The 21,865-nt window shown below is 45.1% G+C and overlaps 1 protein-coding gene across 3 annotated transcripts in view; it reads left to right on the top strand.

Annotated features, from left to right (window-relative positions):
* LOC145361792 (transcription intermediary factor 1-beta-like) overlaps positions 1-21,865 on the top strand; it is a 102,350-nt gene that overhangs the window by 49,704 nt on the left and 30,781 nt on the right. For all 3 annotated transcript variants that reach the window (XM_080217772.1, XM_080217771.1, XM_080217770.1), the window contains exons 2-6: positions 6,436-6,551; positions 11,944-12,091; positions 12,878-13,010; positions 16,132-16,248; positions 18,742-18,856. In XM_080217772.1, the coding sequence (XP_080073898.1) occupies positions 6,436-6,551; positions 11,944-12,091; positions 12,878-13,010; positions 16,132-16,248; positions 18,742-18,856 (629 nt within the window). The remainder of the gene's footprint in view (positions 1-6,435; positions 6,552-11,943; positions 12,092-12,877; positions 13,011-16,131; positions 16,249-18,741; positions 18,857-21,865) is intronic.

The raw sequence follows: 21,865 nt of genomic DNA, 5'->3' as shown, positions 1-21,865 counted from the left end.
GTGGGAGGAAACCGGAGCACCCGGAGAAAATCCACGCAGACGTGGGGAGAATGTGCACACTCTGCACGCACAGTACCCAAGACGAGAATCAAACCCAGGTCCCTGACACTGAGGCGGCATTGCTAACTGGGAGAGAAAAGTCATTATTGTGGGCTGTTGTAGTGAGTTTTGATGTCAGTCTGCTGACGGATCAGTATAATTTTTCATGTGTTCCTGGGCATTGTCCTGTTTGAAATCTCTGTTGGAAGGGTTTCTGCTGTTCTTGGTCACGGTGCTTTCATTGAGGTGATTTCAAAGCCTCAGCGGTGATGAGGTTTGATGGCTTTTCCTGCACTTGTAAAAGCATCTTTAATGTGGTAAAATGTTCCAAGACATTTCCTCGTGTTTTGGCTTTGACACTGCTTTGATATTAGTTAATATTCAGTAGTTAATGCTAATGTTCTGTGGCACTGCACAGAGCATGCAAAGTCTGAATGTAATCTTCAAACAAAATAGGATTAGCGGGCAGGGGATAATTGAATCCAAACATGCAGATGTGATTCAGACCTCATTTAATTTTGTCATTGCTAGTTAAATAGCAAAGTTAGCACAATTTGTAAACAGAATTGAAATTGGTTGGCGATGGTGGGTGGCGATGTAGCATAAAATTCTTAGCGTTCATTGGATATGGGCATTGCTGGCTGGTCAGCATTTATTGCCCATCCTTAGTTGCCCGAGGACAGTTGAGAGTCAACCGCATTGATGTGGCTCTGGAGTCGCATGTAGGCCAGACCAGGTAAGGACGGCAGATTTCTTTCCCTGAAAGACATTAGTGAACCAGATGGATTTTTTTGACAATCGACAATTCCAAATTTTTTATTGAATTCAAATTCCACCACCTGCCATGGTGGGATTCAAACCTGGGTCCCCAGAACAGTGGCTGAGTTTTTGGATTAATAGTCTAGTGATAATGCCACTAGGTTATTGCCTCCCCTAAGTATAAAGTGCCTTATGTATCATGAGAAATCACAATGTGCCTGGAACAAAATATACTGTTTAACCATAATATAACCAAGTATTATGAAATTAAACGGAGGTATTAATGCAATTGTGAACTTTACAACGATCTGTTTGCTCAGCATCTTGGTGTTTAACATAACACTATATAGGAAGGCAGTTTCTCTTATCTGTTTTGTATGCGCAAAATCAAGTTTAATCAGAGAGCTGGCATGTCGGTGAGTGAATTTTCTCATGGGTAGTGAGGCTGGTGCAGTCTCTCAAGCTGTTAAAAAGGGGCCCGATTCGAACAAGAGAATGACTGACTCCTTTTGCCGAGTACAATTAGCAGGTGTGAACTGTGGCCTTGGACACGAGGGTCACATGGGTCAAGATTTCTAGGTAATGGAGGAAGAACTTGCAGGGGTAATGAGCTAATGATCTCCTATTCTTGTTGACATATGGAACATTATTAGCCAAGGTGTGTAATTTTGTAATTGGACCCTCCAGGGTGTATGACAGGCTGAGCATGGAAATTGAAATGTTGTACAACAATTTTAGATTGTGGTGTTATCTTGGAGAACAGTCAGTATTTCATGACTACACTCCCACCTGATGCATGCATTAGCAAATAAATTCCTTTCCATTCTTTGACTGCATGCTGACTTTTGTAGCTTATGTATTGATTGAGTGAGATCGACTGAATACAAGACACCCTAGCAGGATACCTCAGAAAATTCCTCTTGCAGTTGGATCATAGGAATTTCTCTACAGCACTGACCAAAGGGGCTAAGAGATGTAAAATTAAATCCCTCCATCTTTGGCTGGAGAGGGTCACAGTGGTTAGCACAGCTAGGGACCCAGGTTTGATTCAAGTCTTGGGCAACTGTCTGCGGCGTTTGCACGTATGCACTAAATTGCCTGAGTATCCAAAGATGCTTCAAAGTTTATTTATTAGTGCCACAAATAGGCTTACGTTAACACTGCAATGAAGTTACTGTGAAAATCCCCTTATTGCCACACTCTGACGTGTGTTCGGGTACACTGACAAAGAATTTAGCGTGGCCAATCCACCTAACCATGTTTTTTGAACTGTGGGAGGAAACCAAAACACCCGGAGGAAACCCACACAGACACGAGGAAAACGTGCAGACTCCGCACAGACAGTGACACAAGCCAGGAATCAAACCCTGGTCCCTGGAGCTGAGAGACAGCAGTGCTAGCCACAGTGTGCTGGTTAGGGGAGATTAGCTGGGTAAATAAGTGGAATTGCCAAGTAGGACCTGGCTAAGATGTTTTGTTGGCAAGTCGATGCAAACTAGATAGGCTGAATGGACTCCTTTTGCACTGTAGGGATTCTGTGACTACTGTGTGACCTTAGCATAAGACGGTTTCCACGTCTTTTAGCATGGCCAAGCCACCTAACCCGCACATCTTTGGACTGTGGGAGGAAACCAGAACACCCGGAGGAAACTTGCGCAGACATGGGGAAAGTGTGCAAACTCCACATTGTGACTCGAAGCTGGAATTATACCCGGGTCCCTAGCACTGAGGGAGCAGTGCTAACCATTGTGCCACCCAGCTATGCCCCTGTGTCACCTGAGCCTGGTATCCTTGTTTGAGATGGAACTCGCTGAGGGGAGGGGGGGTATTCTGCTGGAAAGAACAATTAATGTAGGCTACAATTTATACCACCAAATCCAGCTCGGGTGAAGCTGTCAACTGCATTCATTTATCAAAGAAAATAACTTTTATTATGAAACCAATCTACTGGCAATGCTGGAATCTGAAACAAATGCTGAAAATCTGAGGCTCTGACAGCATCTGTGGAGAGAGAATAGAGCCAATATTTCAAGTCTGAATGACCCTTTGTCAGAGCTTAATTACTTTTATTCCTGTTTGAGAGAATTTCAGGGTGCAAACACTCATAAGATTTACTTGCTAATTTGTCAAGCTGTGTTCAGTATGAACTAGGCACGTTGGCATTGCAGTGAAGTGTTGGAACCCGCAGCCTGAAGTTGTGGGCTTGTGGATTCCACTGCAATTGTATCGCTCCGTAATAAATAGTGAAAACAGGATCATCTCAGCTAATGCTCTTGTGAAGCCACAGTTTATCCTTTCTAAATGGGATTTAGTTATGGTAATTGAATCCCTACGTAATCCTGAATTTTTTTTCTAGTGCTATTTACCAAAGAATGTGCTTCCCATCTCAATATCTCCCCATTAGGACAGAGATTAGTGTTGCTGAAAAAGAAACCTGTTGAAGTTTTTCATTCTGCACTCATCAGGACACTTTGCTATCCCCCTCATATGGTAGTTCTGCAACAATTTACACTGCATGGGAAGAGAATGCTGATTGGCTGACAGGTGGACTATTGGAAGAGGTGTTGCCATGGAGAGTGTACCAGTATAGAAATGAAGGCATCTAGGATACTTCATTGGTACACAGCCAGTGCCAACGATGCATTGGATGCCGATTTCTGTGTAATCTGAAAGGTATTCCCAATCCTGAGGAAGCACAAGCTCCCCATTGAATGGGAGTAGCTTAGATCACATTGCAGTGACTTTTGAGAGCAATGGAAATCTGCAGTTTGATACTTGACAACTGGTGCCATGTGCGAGATATGAGTGTGATGAATTGGTGGAAAGGCAAATTGTGCGGAGGGTGGGGAGAGTCTACAGAAGGATCTAGATAGGCTGGGCGAATGGGCCAGGAAATGGCAAATGGAATTTAATGTTGGCAAGTGCGAGGTGGTCCACTTTGGTAGGAATAATGGTAGGAAGGATTATTACTTACGTGGAGAAAAACTGCAGCAGGCGACAGAGGGACCTCGGGGTCCTTGTGCATGAGTCGCAAAAACCCAGCTTGCAGGTGCAGCAGGTGGTCAGGAAGGTGAATGGGATGCTGGCCTTCATAGCGAGGGGGATTGAATATAAAAGTAGGGAGGTCTTGCTGCGGCTGTATAGGGCATTGGTGAGGCCGCAGCTGGAGTAGTGTGTGCAGTTTTGGGCGCCGTACTTACGCAAGGATGTTTTGGCCTTGGAGGGAGTGCAGAGGAGGTTTACTAGGCTGATGCCGGAGTTGAGGGGGTTGAGCTATGAGGAGAGGCTGAATAAATTAGGCTTGTACTCGTTAGAGTTTAGAAGAATGAGGGGAGATCTCATTGAGACGTATAAGATGATGAATGAGATGGATAGGATAGAGGTGGAGAGACTCTTCCTGCTCAGAAAGGATAGTAGGATTAGGGGGCACAGCCTCAAGATAAAGGGGGGGCGGTTTAGAACAGAGTTGAGGAGGAACTTCTTCACTCAAAGGGTGGTGAATCTCTGGAATTCTCTGCCCGTTGAAGTGGTGGAGGCTACCTCGCTAAATATTTTTAAGACGCAGGTTGATGGGTTTTTGATAAGAGAAGGGATTAAGGGTTATGGGGAGAGGGCGGGAATGTGGAACTGAGCCACGACAGATCAGCCATGATCTTATTGAATGGCGGGGCAGGCTCGAAGGGCTAGTTGGCCTACTCCTGCTCCTATTTCTTATGTTCTTATGAATGACCCTGGCTAGGGTCACTGTGTGGAGTTTGCACGTTCTCCCTGTGTCTGCATGGGTTCCCCCAGGTTTGCTCCAAATATGTGTGGGTTAGGTGCATTTGCCATGCTAAATTGCCCCTTAGTGTCAGGGGAACCAGCTGGAGTAAATGCATGGGGTTGTGGGAATAGGACCTGGCTGGGATTGTGATTGGTGCAGACTCACTGGGTCAGATGTAGGATCCTGTGCACTGTAGGATTCTATGAAAGTTTATTTATTAGTGTCACAAGTAGCCTTACATGAACACTGCAATCAAGTTATTGTGAAAATCCCCTAATTGCCAGACTCCAGTGCCTGTTCAGGTACACTGAGGGAGAATTTAGCATGGCCAATGCACCTAACCACGTCTTTCAGACTGTGGGAGGAAACCGGAGCACCCAGAGGAAACCCACGCAGATGTGGAGTGCGTGCAGAGTCTGCACAGACTGTGACCCAAGCTGTGAGTTGAACCTGGGTCCCTGGCGTTGTGAGGCAGTTGTGTTAATCACTGTGACACTGTGCTATTCCATGCCGTGCCATTTGCAAGATACTGGTGTATGAATGATGAGGGGGTAGGGAATGAGAATGCGAGAGTGAGAATGCCTAATTTGGGGGATGTAACCTGGATGTGCAGTTGTATGAATAAACCTGAAGTCTGTCTTAGCACAAAGTTAACTAGAATTAATGTAATGACTGAGTTAAGAAACATTGATTACAAGAAGAGTAAAAGATTGAAGACTACTTAATCACTAATTAAAGGACTATTTTCAACTTTACTGAAGTGGATGTTATTCTTGGAGACTGTCTTATGTGTTAGGGTTTATTTCTGGGCATGAACTTGGGCTATGCATGGAAATTATTGAATAAGAAGCATCAATCCTATCCAAAAAATGCCATCATTTTTCAGGGACTGCATCTTTATTGAATCCCTATATTAGAATGATGATTAATGTTACCTCGATAACAGTAACACTGACAAATCTGAGTAACCATTGAGCATTGTTGAGGGGTCAGAATTTACTGATTTGGATTTCCAATTAACCTGTAAAATAGGTCAATTCAAATGGGATTCGTATTTTTTCATGATTTATTCATGCGTGCTGCTGGGATGCTAGCAGAGTTTGCACATTCTCCCCGTGTTTGTGCGGGTTTCCTCCAGGTGCTCCAGTTTCCTCCCGCATGCCAAAGATGAGTGGGTTAGGTTGATTGGTCATGCTAAATTGACCCTTCGTGTCAGGGGGTTAGCAGGATAAATATGTGGGATAGGGTCTGGGTGGGGATTGTTGTTGGTGTAGGTTCAATGGGCCAAATGGCCTCCTTCGGCATTGACGAAATTCCATGAAGTGTGGAAGGAGGCCAATTTACCTTGATGTTGGCCGTGCTAAATAGCCTCTTAATCAACCTAACCTGCACACCTTTGGACTGTGTTTGGAGGAGGGTGGGGGGACAGAACCTGAGCACCAGGAGGAAACCTATGCAAACACATGAAGAACATGCGAGTTCCACATGCACAGTGACCCAAGCTGGGAATCAAGCACAGATTCCTGGCACTGTGAGGCAGCAGCGTTAACCTACTGTGCCACTCTTTGCAAGCTTTTCCACTTTTGGATCAAAGGTTTGACTTCTTGAGAAGCTTATCTGTTTGGCGCTGGGAAACTTTAAACCGTACTGACTTGTATTGAAGCATTTTGAAAGTTTTGATTCACCTGAGGTTTTGCTGTGGATCTACCTATGATAATGTCTTGTTCGCAATGTCTTCCATAACTGAACATCTGCTCTTGTGATGGTGACTAGAAATTTATAGGAAAGAGATTGCTGTTTCTTTGGGGAAAAAAATTATTGTATTAAATGATCATATTTTAAACAGTACTGAATTCAGTGTCTTTATCTCCTAGGGCTGATATGCTGCCCCGTGTGCAGGCAGCAATGTTACACAAAGGACGTAATAGAAAACTACTTTCTGAGGGACACTGGTGAATTGGACAGCAGCTCAAACAGGAAAGTTAGTCAGGTAAGACGTACTCTAATTGTTTTCTTCTTACTGCCAGCTTCTGAATGAACAGTTGCTGCCACCCTGTAAGGCGCAACTCCCTTCTGCAGTCCTGTGTTTGTAACATCGGATTAGGGATGCTAGTAGCCGTTTGTGAAATTGAGCTGTGTCTTGAATACAAAGCTAGTGGCTGATTACGAACACTACTTTACGAATCCAGTGATAATCCCCTGAAAATGATCATGAATCTTAGAATCCCTGCAGTGTAGAATGAGGCCATTCAGCCCATTGAGTCTGCACCGACCACAATCCCACCCAGGCCCGATCCCCACAACCCATTCATTTACCCTGGCTAATCCCCCCTGACACTAGGGTCAATTTAGCATGGCCAATCCACCTAACCTGCACATCTTTGGACTGTGGGAGGAAACCAGAACACCTGGAGGAAACCCCCACACACATGGGGAGAACATGCAAACTCCACACACAGTGACCTGAGGCCAGAATTGAAGCTGGGACCCTGGCGCAGTGAGGCAGCAGTGCTATCCACTAAGTCACCATGCCGCATTCAGACAGTGTTTTTAAAAAAAGCTTTCCCTGTTAGCTGACCAGTATCATACCTACCCTGGCAGTGGTAGGAGATAGTGCCTGTGTCTGCGTGGGTTAGCACTGCTGCCTGATAGTGCCAGGGACCTGGGTTTGATTCCTGACTTGGTTCACTGTCTGTGCGGAGTCTGCACATTCTCCCCATGGGTTTCCTCCGGGTGCTCCGGTTTCCTCCCGCAGTCCGAAAGACATGCTGGTCAGTGTGCATTGGCCATGCTAAATTCTCCCTCAGTGTACCCGAAAAGGCGCTGGAGTATGGCGACTCAGGGATTTTCACAGTAATATTATTACAGTGTTATTGTAAGCCCACCCGTGACACTAATAAATAAACTTTAAGCTTTAAATTTTAAACTTTGCCCAATGCCTTACAGTTACCACAGAAATGTGCTGTCTTCCCTGCCAGTACTCTCACAATCTCCCCCCAAAATACTTGCAAAAGAATCCTAAAATATCAAGAGAGGACTGTACAAAGGGACAGAAAGAAGAAAAGGGGATAGAGAAAAGCAATGAGAAGGAAAGACAGCTAGAATAGTTGGCAGAAAAGTAGCAGTGAGATGAATGTGAGTGAAAAGGAAGATCATTTACTCTGGCTTACCATCAGCCTTCTATGGAACAATCATGCGCTGTGAGATTAGGACCGGAGCGAGGAATGGGAGATCAATACTGGGGTTTCCAGGAAATGTGAGAGCGATACGAGATCAGGAGCCAGTAACTGCATTCATAGAATGAACCCTAGTGGCATCCAGCTTGGTTGGATTGCAAAACTCTGGGCTCAATTTTAGTTCTTTATGTGTATGTATGGGTTGATAATCTACATTAAGATGGTATCACATTGCTCCTATTACGCTCTTTGTGATATTTTCCATGGCCACTGCACCTAATTTATGACAACTCTGAAACTGATGTTAAGCTAATGATCCAACTTGCTACGGTAGCAAACCTTTTGGCAGACAGCTTGGAAATAAGCCCTTGTTTGGTAACCAATTAATTGAAAATAAATATCTTGTTAAAATACTTTGTGTTATTCAGTTCATTTTCTGAATGAAGGAATAAACATTTTCCTGTGCTTCAATGTATTATTTGTAAAGTCTAATGTATTTGGATGTATCTATTCTGCCGATACTAATGGAGCGATCGGGGCGGAATATTCCCGTTCCGCCCCGCCCGCCATAGGGTGGCACAGTAGCACAGTGGTTAGCACTGCTGCTTCACAGATCCAGGGACATGGGTTTGATTCCCAGCTTGGATCACTGTCTGTGTGGAGCTTGCACATTCTCCTCATGTCTGTATGGGTTTCCTCCAGGTGCTCCGGTTTCCTCCCACAGTCCAAAGATGTGCGGGTTAGTTTGATTGGCCATGATAAATTTGCCCCTTACTGGCCTGAGATGTGTAGGTTAGAGGGACTAGTGGGTAAAATATGTCGGGATATGGGGGTAGGGCCTGGGTGGGATTGTGGTCAGTGCAGACTCAATGGGCTGAATGGCCTCTTTCTGTATTGTAGGGTTTCTATGATTCTTTTTATGATTCTATGAATCATTTGGGTGTGGGGATTGGGTGGGGTGTGGGTCAGACCATGCAGAGATTCATTGCCCTCGGGCCGGATTTTCCGTTTTTGGGGCGAGCGTGGCCCCAGAATTCCAGGAGTTTGAAGATTATAACTTCCATTTTAATTAACTTGGGTCTTGCTCTTTCAGACACATTAATGGACCGAGCGGATGTATAAGGTAGAATTTGAAAGTTGGGCGTGATGGGCTACGTGGCTTCCTTCTGTGCTGTATCATTCTGTGACATGCACAATTTCAGGATACGTCTGATGAATATATAATCCCAGAATTGGTACAGCACAGGAGAACATAACGTAAGAAATAGGAGCAGGAGTAGGCCATCTAGCCCTTCCAGCCTGCCCCGCCGTTCAATTAGATCATGGCTGATCTGAAGTGGATCAGTTCCACTTTCCCGCTCTCTCCCCATAACCCTTAATTCCCTTGTCTATCAAAAACCTATCTACCCGGGAAGAATCTCTCTACCTCTACTCTATCCATCCCTTTCATTATCTTATACGTCTCTATAAGATCCCCCCTCATCCTTCTAAACTCCAATAAGTACAGACCCAGTCGATTTAGTCTCTCTTCATAGTCCAACCCCCTCATCTCCAGTATCAGCCTAGTGAACCTCCTCTGCACGCCCTCCAAAGCCTCCTGTTGTCGGGAGCTCCAGGTGTGTGCTGGTTGTGGAATGAGCGAAGCATCTTAATTGCTGTCACGGGCACCCTTGGATGTTGGATGGAGCAAAGGGCTAGCTATATGGTCCACAATATCAGGCAGATTACTGAGGTTTTTAGCAAAGTCTGGCAGGCTGTGTTAAGTACTGAAGCTATGAACAGTTGGGGGTTTTGAATTGTTTTGGGTTTTGAGTTTTCTGATTGTATTTATTTTGGAATGGATCGAGCCATTAATGCTCAGGGTCACAAGTTTCTGCCATGTGTCTGTGTGTGACTGAACAGACCACTTCTCAATCCTCAGGTATTTGGGCAGATTTGTCCCTTTCCTTCCTTCTCTGCCACTGCTTTGCCTCATCGTTAAGACATTGGGACTCAAAACGTGATGTAATTTGATGCACAAATTTTCACCACTCTGAATGAGCAAGCTCTTGATCTCTTCAGTTTTGCGTTCAAGAAACCTAACCTGTCTTTGAGTGTTGCCAACGCCAAACTCATATACCGGCCCAAATTTTCCACCTCCCACATTTGTTGAAGAAGAACCTCTAAAGTATGTTGAACACTTCCATCCCTCAGCAGCCATCTTTCTCAAAAGATTACCATTATTGGGGTCCATCGCTGGACCGGTGGCACAGTGGTTAGCACTGCTGCCTCACAGTGCCAGGGACCCGGGTCTGATTCCCAGCTCGGGTCACTGTCTGTGCGGAGTTCTTCCCGTGTCCACGTGTTTCCTCCGGCTGCTGTGATTTCCTCCCACAGTCCAAAGATATCCAGGTTAGGTGCATTGGCCATGCTAAACTCTCCCTTGGTGTACCCGAACAGGTGGCAGTGTGTGGCAACTAGGGGATTTTCATAGTAACACCATTGCAGTGTGAATATAAGCCTACTTGTGACTAATAAAGAAACTTTTAACTTTTTTAGTTGCACTAGTTTAACCTTCTACAAACTACAGCATTGACTGTTTTGACCGTAAAAGCCCTAGTGTACAGAGCTGTTGTACTCATGCTGCAGTGAGACCTGAACTGCACATCTGTGAGCGTCCAAGCACTAGAGATGTTCGATTAACAGTCCTTCTGCTGCATTTCTGGATTCAGTGGACGAACTTTTGAACAAATAGTTATGTCCTTCCCAGAGCCAAGGTCCACAAGCATTCAGGCAAAGTCCCTGAAACAAACTCCTGCAAATTCAACTTTGATGGACTGGACACTGTTCAGAGGACAGCACAACCCACCTGGTCCTATTCTCTCAACTGGCCAATGTTTTAGGGGAGGACCGAGAAATAGTCTGAAACGCAGCAGCGTGGACCTTACTGACGGTTTATTTATTAGTCACAAGTAGGTTGACATTCACACTGCAATTAAGTTACTGTGAAAATCCCCTAGACACCACACTTCGGGGCCTGTTTGGATGTACTGAGGGAGAATTTAGCATGGCCAGTGCACCCTAACCAGCACGTCTTTCAGACAGTGGGAGGAAACCAGAGCACCTGGAGAAAACCCACACATACATGGGGAGAATGTGCATACTCCATCCTGATAGTGACCTAAGGCAAGAAGTGACCCTGTGCCCTTGGTGCTGAGGCAACAGTGCTAACCACTCTGCCACCATAGAGCAGATTGGATATAGGATCGTGTGATCTGGAGTGCTGAGAAACCTGCACAGAAGGGAGCAATAAAATTGGGGCAGAGATTATGAGCATAAAGCTTGAGCTCAATATTGATCCAGAAGTCTGTAATGTGCCTAATCAAAAGGTGAGATAAGCACTTGAACCATGCAGGAAGCCTTGGCAGAGTGGTATCCATCATTTGCAGTATTTTGTTGGCGTGTCAGCAGTCTTTCATTTCGTTAAAAGAAAATTCTTTCACTGGAAGTGGGCATTGCTTTCTGGGCTTGAATATCCCTAATTGACCCTATCTCTGCAACGGATTCCAGTATTCAGTATGAGCACATGTTCAAACCAATGGCAGATTAACTATCACCCGGACCCCTAGGCTGAGCTTCAGTAAGGCCCCTTGACCTTGCCCCCTGCCCCCACCCTTTGTTGAATAAAATAAAGTGACATTAGATAACGTGTATCGTTGTACTATGTATAATGTACGACATGTACAATATCATAAAGTTATATAAATCAATTACAGCCCTTTTATTCATTTATTTTTCATTTTCTTTACATTTATACTTTGAAAAGCTTCTGTGTATTTTGGTTTACAAAAGTGTCGATAACAGTATATAAATCAACAGATCGAAGCATGTCTGATTCAATGTGCGTGAGTGCCAGATGACTAAGTTTCTCATCACTCATTGTTGAGCGCAAATAGATTTTGATCCTCTTCAGTGCCACAAAAGGGTTAAGTCAATTTTTTTTTGCTCCCTGCCCCGGCCCCGTGCTTAAGCCTACTCAGCCTAATGGTTAATCTGCCACTGGTTCAAACATTAAGCCTTCTGAAGCCGGCAGCAGCAACTCTGGAAGTTGGAAGAGCTGTCTGCAGAAAGCATGTCCTCCAAGGGAATTTGGCAGCAGAGTAGGTTGTCACACGTTGATCTGTGTGCTGAATGTTTTATTTCTGTTGTCCATCCACCCCGCCCCAGGTATGTACCAGCTGTGAAGACAACGCTGTCTCCTCCAGCTTCTGTGTCGAGTGTGCTGAGTGGCTGTGCGATGCCTGCGTAGAGGCTCACCAGAGAGTAAAATTCACAAAGGACCACACTATGAGCAAGAAAAATCCAGGCATCACAGGTACAAACTTCTAAAGCAATGTGCAGCCGTCTGTGCATTTATACAGGTGTGCATTATTGTGTGTGTGAGAGAGAGATGTGAGTAAGACAGCCTTTGGAGTTACAGATTCAAAGTTTTGCTACCCTGCTGATGGTTTTGGCTTGCAGGCTGTTACGATACCACAGATAGACTGTGTGGGACTCACTCAAGTTCCCATCTTTTTCAGTTGTGGGACTGAAAATTTCGGCAGTCTGCGAAACTGTGCAGAGCTTCGCAGCCCTGTTCCAGTCCTACTGGCACTTTCCTGTTAAGTGTGCTCCCCCTCCCCATTTCACACCACAATGTGCGAAAATCCAAAGTTGTACGGGTTAGGTGGCCATGCTGAATTGCCCCTTAGCGTCAGGAGGGATTAGCAGTGGTGATGGGGCCTGGGTGGGATTGTTGTCGGTGTAGACTAGATGGGCTGAATGGTCTACTGCACTGTAGGATTCTATGATTTTATGAATAAAAGGATATGGCCCAACTATGGACAGAAGGTTTTTTTCTAGCTTAGTGAGGGCATCATGATTGGCACAGGCTAGGAGGGCCAATGGGCCTGTTCCTATGCTTAATTTTCTCTGTTCTTTAACTAAACAGCCAGTTGGTTAAAGAGTTTTTTCAGCTGGCTAACGTGGTGAGACATTGAAGCATTTGTGATTTTCCACATGTTCATTCAGACAAGGAAGGGACTTGCTGTTAACCTCTAGAGCTCTACAGCTGCTGGTGTTCGCTTCCGCTCTGATTGTCTTCTTTCTCTCATCCACCTAGTTGATGGAAGGACAAACTGTGAGCGACCGATTTTCTGCTCCATTCACAGACAGGAGACTCTGAAGCTGTTCTGCGAGACATGCGACACTCTAACCTGCCGGGATTGTCAGCTGCTCACACATAAGGATCACCGGTACGGCCATGTGCTCCAGCTGACAACCATTCCTCCTCTGTCTGCTCCATACATTTTTGACTTCTCCTTCCATGTTTAAAGACTGCATCATAAACTTGGTGATTACGTCTTTGATATTGCCCTGCAAGCGTACTTGAAAATGGGCTCTTCCCAGGTGTCAGTCTTTCTCCAGTTGCAGTAAGAAGTCTCACAACACCAGGCTCAAGTCCAACAGGTTTATTTGGTAGCACGAGCTTTTGGAGTGCTGCCCCTTCATCAGGACCTGATGAAGGAGCAGCGCTGTGAAAGTTCGTGCTACCAAATAAACCTGTTGGACTTGAGCCTGGTGTTGAGAGACTTGTTACTGTGCCCACCGTAGTCCAACGCCGGCATCTCCACATCATTTCTCTAGTTGGAATTTCTGATTTTTCCATTAGAACAAGCACTGATCAATCCCTTTCATTACTTGGTGAAAAAATGTTCATTCTATACAAAAATGTTCATGGTATACAAATGTTCATGCTCTGCCCAAGACCACAAGGAACTACAAAAGGTTGTGAATGTAGCTCAATCCATCACGCAAACCAATGTCCCATCCATTGACTCTGTCTACACTTGCTGCTGCCTTGGGAAAGCAGCCAGCATAATCAAGGGCCCCACACAGCCCAGACATTCTCTCTTCCACCTTCTCCCTTCAGGAAAAAGATACAAAAGTCTGAGGTCACCTATCAACTGATTGGAGCAGCTTCTTCCCTGCTGCTGTCAGACTTTTGAATGGCCCTACCTTGCATTAAGTTGACCTTTCTCTACACCCTCGCTATGACTGTAACACTACGTTCTGCACCCTCTCATTTCCTTCTCTATGAATGGTATGTTTTGTCTGTATAGCACTCAAGAAACAATACTTTTAGCTGTATGTTAATACATGTGACAATAATGAATCAAATCAAAACCTCTCCCTCACAGAGAACAGCAAGTCTTCCAGAATTTATAGTGGCTCAACTGATATCACTTTTCAGTCACAAGGTTTAAGGCCAACATTGAGGCTTCAGAACCAAAACCAACACAGCACTCCAGTGCAGTGCTGAGTGAGGCTGTAATGTTGGATGTACTGTCATTTGGAACTGAAACAAATCTGAGGTTGCATCTGCCTGCTTGGGTGGCTGTAAAAGATCCCGATCTACTATTTCAATGAAGAGTTATTCCCTAGCGCCTCGACCAACAATTACCCCTCAATCAAAATCCCAGAAGCAGATTGCCTGGTCATTATTACATTGCTCTTGATGGGAGTTTGCTATGTGCAAACTGGCCGTTGCATTTTCTACTTTGCAACAAGTGACTACGGGGGCTGTCAAAAAAGCCATCAAACCTCAACGTAGCTCTGGCTTTGAAGTAACCTCAATGAAGGTGCCTTGACTAAAAATAGCAGAAACCCTTTCAAGGAGGATTTCAAACAGGACAGTGCCCAACAATACATGCAAAATTATATTGATCTGTCAGCTGACTAAAAGAAAACTCAGTCATTAAAACTCACTACAATTGTCCACAATTACAACTTTTTTCCTTCCCAGTTAGCAGTGCTGCCTCACAGCTCCAGGAACCCAGGTTTCGTTCCTGGCTTGGGTCGCTGTCTGTGCGAAGCCTGCATGTTTTCCTCGGTCTGGAAGTGGGTTTCCACCTCCAGACCGAAAGCCGTGCTGGTTAGGTGTATCGGCAATGCTAAATTCTCCCTCCGTGTACCCGAACAGGTGGTGCAGTGTGGTGACTAGGGGATTTTCACAGTAACTTCATTTCAGTGTTAATGAAAGCTTACTTGTGATTAATGAATAAACTTTAAAACTTAAAACTTTAAATATTTTGTTGATTATAAAGCTCTTTGAGACATCCAGAAATCATGAGAAGCGCTGTATAAAAGCAAGATTAAAGTAAAAAGTACAAGTAAAGTTTGTTTATTAGTCACAAGTAGGCTTACATTAACACTACAATGAAGTTAATGTGAAAATCCCATAGTCGCCACACTTCGGTGTCTGTTCAGATACACTGAGGGAGAATTTAGCATGGCCAATGCACCCTAACCAGCACGTCTTTTGGACTGTGGGCTGAAACTGAAGCACCCGGAGGAAACCCACGCAGACATGGAGAGAATGTCGAAACGCCACACAGACAGTGACTCAAGCCGGGAATCGAACCCAGGTCCCCGGCGCTGTGAGGCAGCACTGCTAAGCACTCTGCTGCCATGCCAACTTTCTATTTGAGGGGAAAATTGATTGTTTTTTGGTGAATACCCACCATTTTTGCTGTAATCATCACTGAAGATATTTGAGGGCTACTACCTGAATAATGAGGAGTCACATTTAGGATTATCTGTACATTATCACTGCTGTTTGTGGGAGTGTGCATCTCCAACATTAAAATTCAAAAATGTTTCATTGGTAGTGAAGCAGTTTGTTTGGAACAGCCTGAGGTTGAGGGGTGTGATTTAAATACAAGTATCTCTAGATTATTCTTTGTATTTTCTTTTGCATTATGTAAAAAAAATTGCCTTTTTAAATGTCATTTATCTAACTTGACACCTTATACGGCCAAGTCTTTGCTTCGCGCTGATGCAGACTGATAGACGAGCTTCTGTGATTGTCATTCGAAGGCAGTGATCTGCATAACAGTGGTTAGCACTGCTGCCTCACCGTGCCAGGGATTCAGATTCGATTCCCAGCTTGGGTCACTGACTCTGCACACCTTGCACATTCTCCCTGTGTCTGTGTGGGTTTCCTCCGGGTGCTCCGGTTTCTTCCCACAATCCGAAAGATGTGCGGGTTAGGTGGATTGGCTGTGCTAAATTGCCCCTTAGTGGACTAGCCAGGGTAGATGCATGGAGTTATGGGTGTAGGGCCTGGGTGGTATGTGGTCAGTGCAGACTCGTTGGGCCAAATGCCCTCCTTCTGTACTGTAGGATTCTATGAACAGTGGTATAACACTCATTGATCAGAAAATAAAACATAGGTCAGTAACTCCATTTCACTGGGTCTTAACCTTCAGTAAGCAGCTGTACTGTACTATATATGAATGCAGGGTGGCCTCTGGTTGTTTTTAGTGAGCAGTGCACAAAATTGTATTCCTAACCCAGCAAAATCTTTGTGAACAGGTACCAGTTTCTAGAGGAAGCCATTAAGAATCAGAAACTGACGTTGGAAAACCTAGTGAAGAGGTTGACGGAGAAGAAGACCCAGCTGCAAGTGACCACCAAGCAGGTCCGCACCAGGTATGCCCTCATGCTTTTTACCACAGTGCCTGACCTGGACTGCACACTCAAATTGCTCTGTTCAAATGGAGAAGTCTGAAATTTAAGCATCACCAGTGCCATAGGGATGAGAAAAATATCAGCATTGATTGAATGGCAGAGCAGACTCAATAGGCCGAGTGGCCTGTTTCTGCTCCTATGTCTTATGGTCTTAACAGAATGGGGATGCGAATCATACCAGCCATGATTGAATGGCGGAGTAGACTCAGTGGGTCGAATGGCCTAATTCTGTTCCTGTATCTTATGGTCAGATGTGAGCAGCAATCAGTATAAGCCATAAAAAAATCATTTTCGCTGCTGTTTTAGATGTCATAGTCTGCTTGATAATACATCAGACAGCCCCCAAGGCCTCTGATCTGCCTGATGACATTGCAACTGGTTCAATTCCTGTGAACCAGAGAGAGAAAGATAAAGCAGAGTTCCCAAAGTGCTGCTTGCTTTCTAGGCAGCCGCTGCTTAAGAGGATGAATGCAAGCATCGAGTAAGGCAATGATGTGTGTGTTGCCCCTCAAATCATTTTCCCCCACCCACCGCAGTCCCCATAGTTCAGTAACTTGCCAAATCCAAAGGGAATTCTGACCGCTTTCAAGTTGAAAGTTATGACAGCGAGTGTGGCGACTGAATATCTTGTCCTGATTCCTCCTCCATATCGTTGGATTTTAAAACCATACCGGAGTTTGGAGGGCGGCACAGTGGTTAGCAGTGCTGCTTCACAGCTCCAGGGACCTGCGTTTGATTCCCGGCTTGGGTCACTGTGTGGAGTTTGCACATTCTCCTCGTGTCTGCATGGGCTTTCTCCGAGTGCTCCTGTTTCCTCCCACAGTCTAAAGATGTGCGGGTTAGGTTGATTGGCCATGCTAAAATTGCCCGTTAGTGTTTTGAGATATGTAGGTTAGAGGGATTAATTGGTAAATATGTAGGGATATGGGGGTAGGGAATAGGTGGGATTGCGGTTGGTGCAGACGTGATGGGCCATATGGCCTGTTTTCACATTGTGGGGTTTCTATGACTCTGTTAGACAGGATAAATGGGAAATTCAGTGCTCAGGCAATAGGTAGAGAAGATACTTCAACAACGGAAGCTCTTTTTTGATAAGGAATCAATTCACTGAGGATATTTTTTCGGGCCTCTTTTTTCCTTGTTTAGTTGAAGCTTGTGTTCTGTGTGTAAAGACAGAAGGAAACCTTTTCCATCCGATGCATACAAATTCACCCCATTCAAAAAAAAAAGTTAGAGTAGGGACAGAAACACGACATGCTGGAAAATCTCAACAGCTCTGACCGCATCCATGGAGAGATAATCGAACCTTAATGGACGCTATTAGCACCATTCTCAGCCTTTATCGTCACTGTTTATATCCCCTTTGTCTTTTTGTCTATGCCAGTCCTATCAATTATAGTCATATCGATGCACTTCCCTCACCTCACCCTCATAGCATAAACCTTGTCCGGTTTTCCTTCAACTCTAAAAGGTTTATTTATTAATTGCAAGTAGGCTTACATTCACGCTGCAATGAAGTTGCTGTGAAATTCCCCTAGTCGCCACACTCCGGCGCCTGTTCGGGCACACTGAGGGAAAATTTAGCACAGCCAACGCATCTAACCAGCACGTGCAGACTCTGCACCAAAAATGATCCAAGTCTGGAATCGAACCCGGAACTCTGTCTGTCATAGAATCCCAGAGTGCAGAAGGAGGCATTCAGCCCATCAGTCTGCCCAGACTTCAATCCCACCCAGGCTCTACTCCCATAACCCCAAGCATTTACCCCAGCTAGTCCCGTGACACTAAGGGACAATTTTAGCATGGCCAGTCGTCCTAACTGCACATCTTTGGACTGTGGGAGGAAACTGAAGCATCTGGAGGAAACCCATGAGGATGTGTAGACTCCACACATACAGTGACCCAAGCTGGGAATCGAACCCGGGTCCCTGGAACTGAGAGGCGGCAGTGCTATAACTACTGTGCCAACATGCTGCTCCCGTATTGGAGGTTCATCCAGACTCGAAACAATGGCTTTATTCTCTCTCCACAGATGCTGTCAGACCTGCTGAGATTTTTCAGCTTTTCCTGTTTTTCTTTCAGATTCCAGCATCCACAGTAATTTGCTTTCATCATTAAAGTATTTTCTTTGATAAAAGAATACAATTCACTGAGATCCACCCAAACTGGTTCTGGTAGTATAAATTGCAGCCTATACTAATTGTGGTTTTCTAAGACCTGGTGAGATTTTCCAGCATTTTCTGTTTTTGTTTCAGGTTCCGGCATCCGCAGTATTTCACCTTTTATTTTAATGTTAGAGCAGGGTGTTCATGAGTCTACCTTTTCCCCTGACTTTCCACCTTCCTGTGAGAGTGTAATTATTCTATCAGATCCCGAAGGAACCCTGGGTGACGCACGTGGGTTGGGTGTTCTGATTGTGTTTGAATTAAAGTGGTTCTTGCTTTCGCCCGTCAGGCTGAGAGACGTCCAGGACATGCAGAAGAAGGTCCAGGTTGAGATCAAGATGGCCATCCTTCAGATCATGAGAGAGTTGAACAAACGGGGCAAGACGCTGATCCAAAGACTGGAGGTAACCACAGTGCTCGTAACTGATATTGTCCCAAACGTGCAGCCATTGTGGCGATTGCTGCTCCTTCCAAATGTTGTACTCCCAGTGGTTTAAGTTAGGGAAGTGCCACTGGCATGAATCTGTGTACAGAAGTGAATGCTAGCCCATGCCGAGAGAGCTGACCGTAGCCAAGTAGTTGTTGGAACACAACATTTTTATTATTCATTCGTGGGACATGGGCATCACTGGCTGGCCAGCATTTATTGCCCATCCCTAGTTGGCCGAGCTCGGTTGAGAGTCAACCAGCCTGAATGCTTCCCATTCACCATCACTGTCCTCCACCTGGCTTAACTCATTCTCCTTTAACTCATCCTACTCCCTCCAAATCAAAGAGTTAGCACTGGGTTACCTGCATGGGTCCCAGCTAAGCTTGTCTTTTTCTGTGGTATGTGGAACGTTCCTTGTTCCAGACCTACCCGGGTGCACGCCTACAGTATGTTGATTTTGGTGCTGCTTCATGCTCTTGTCCGGACCTCTCAAAATTCATCAACTTCACTTCTGATTTCCAGCCCTCTGTCGCCATCACCTGGTCCATCTCAGACACTTCCCTTCCCTTCCCTTCCTTGACCTTTCTGTCTCCATTTCTGGCAATAGACTATCTACCAATGTCCACTACAAGCCCACTGACTCCCACAGCTATCTGGACTACAGCTCTTCGCACCCTAAATCTTTTAATGAATCTATCCTTTTCTCTCAGTTCCGTCGTCTCCATCGCGTTTATTCCAATGATGCCACTTTCCAAAGTGGTGTTTCTAATATGTGCTCCTTCTTCCTCAACTGTGCATTCCCATCTGCAGTTGTCAACAGGGCCCTCAGCAGCGTGTGGTTCATCTTCTGCACCATGACCCTCATTCCCTCCCAGAACAAGATAGAGTCCCTCTTGTTCTCACAGTTCACCTCATCAGCCTCTGCAAGAAAAGAAGAATCCTCTGCCATTTTTGCCAACTCCAGCATGATGCCACCACCAAACACATCTTCCCTTCACCCCCTCTGTCAGCATTCCACAGAGACTGTTCCCTCTGGGATAACCTAGTCTGCCCCTCCACTGTACCCAACACCTCTCCGGTCACTCATTACACCATCCCCTGCAATCGCAGAAGGTATTAGACCTGCCACTTTACGTCTTCCATGCTCACCATCCAAGGTCCAAAACATTCCAGGTTAAGCAGCGTTTCACTTGCACCTCTTTCAGTTTGGTGGATTGCATTCGCTGCTCCCAATGTGGTCTCCTCTATATCGGAGAGACCAGGCGTAGACTGAGTGATTGCTTTGCTGACCACTTTTGGTTTATGTGCAATCAGGACTGTGACCTTTCGGTTGCTTGCTATTTTAACACACGATCCTGCTCCCATGTCCACATGTCTGTCCTTGTCCTGCTGCAGTGTTCTAGTGAAACTCAACACAGACTGAAGGAACAGCATCTCGTCTTCTGGCTGGGCACTTCACAGCTTTCAGGTCTCAACATCAAATTCAACAACAGATGATTTAGCTGTACGCCATCTCAATCTCTTTGTTTTCTTTTTATTTAATTTTTTTACTGTTCTCTACCTTTTATTTCTTTGTCTTTCTTCTTTCTCCCTCACCGCAGTCTTCCCCCTGCCCCTGACATTATCCTCCCCTTTCCCTTGCCTTTTCTCCCCTTTTGCTTTCCTTCTCACCATTTTTCTAAATTTTAACCTGTCTCCCTCCCATTCTTCCCCCCGCTATTCTTCATCTGTTACAGTTTACCTGATATAATTTCAGCTTCTCTGCTGTTTGGCCGTTCACACCTTCTATTCTCTCTATGGACTGCCATTAGCAGCCTTTCCCTTTATTTTTAGTGGCTATGACTCATCTTTCATTCCCTCACCCTACGGTATAAATAACTCCCACTTTCTATGCCCTTTAGCTTTGACAAAGGATCATCTGGTTTCAAATCATCAGCTCTTTACTCTCCTTACGGATGCTGCCAGACCTGCTGAGATTTTCCTGCATTTTCTCTTTTGGTTTCAGATTCCAGCATCCGCAGTAATTTGCTTTTATGGGAGTCAACCACATTGCTGTGAAAAAATGTACATCTTTACGCAGTGTCACCGATAACAGTAAACAAACTTAACAAAGGAGAGAACGTACAAAAAGAGGCCAGTTGGCCCAGTCAATCCTGTACCAACCCTGTGACGGTGGATCTCATCTAGGCCCTTTCCCATAACTTAACATATTTACTCCGCTAATCCCCCCAACCTACTTATTTGGGACAGTAAGGGGCAATTTAGCATTAATAATTAACCAGTACATTTTGCTCTTTCAGGTTGGGTGCTGCAGTGGGCAAACATGCCGTCATTCCATCTCAAGTCTGGCCACCCCTCATGTCTGGGTGTCTCCGTGCATCAGTGCTCTGTTGTCACATATGGGACTTGGTGCAGGGATCAGAAATGATTCCCATTTTGAGTTCCAATATCTAACAAGTGCCAGACCTGCTGAGCTTTTCCAGCACTTCCTTTTCATTTCATTGAGGAGTCATATTGCATTCTTTTATATTTATTTGTGGGCCATTGGCGTCACTGGCTGGCCAGCATTTATTGCCCATCCCCAGTTGCCCAAGTGCAGTTGAAAGTCAACCATATTGCTGTGGCTCTGGAGTCACGTATAGGCCAGACCAGATAAGGACGGCAGATTTCCTTCCCTAAAGGACATTAGGGAATCAGATGGGTTTTTCCGACAATCGACAACGAATCATTAGTAAATTCTTAATTCCAGATATTTTTAATTGAATTCAAATTCCACCATCTGCTGTGGCGGGATTCGAACCTGGGTCCCCAGAACATTAGCTGAGTTTCTGGATTAATAGTCTAGCGATAATACCACAAGGCCTTCCCTGATCCGTTGGATCTTGCCAGCCCTTCTCGGGATCAGCAAATTCTGTCAAAAGCTTAAAGTATTTATTATTGTCACGAGTAAGCTTACATTAACACTGCAATGAAGTTACTGTGA

Source organism: Carcharhinus amblyrhynchos, chromosome 35 (assembly GCF_965287045.1).
Source record: "Carcharhinus amblyrhynchos chromosome 35, sCarAmb.v2.hapA, whole genome shotgun sequence".
Taxonomy (NCBI): domain Eukaryota; kingdom Metazoa; phylum Chordata; class Chondrichthyes; order Carcharhiniformes; family Carcharhinidae; genus Carcharhinus; species Carcharhinus amblyrhynchos.
The sequence above is the reverse complement of the archived record's forward strand: the minus strand, read 5'-3'. Positions and strand labels throughout refer to the sequence as shown.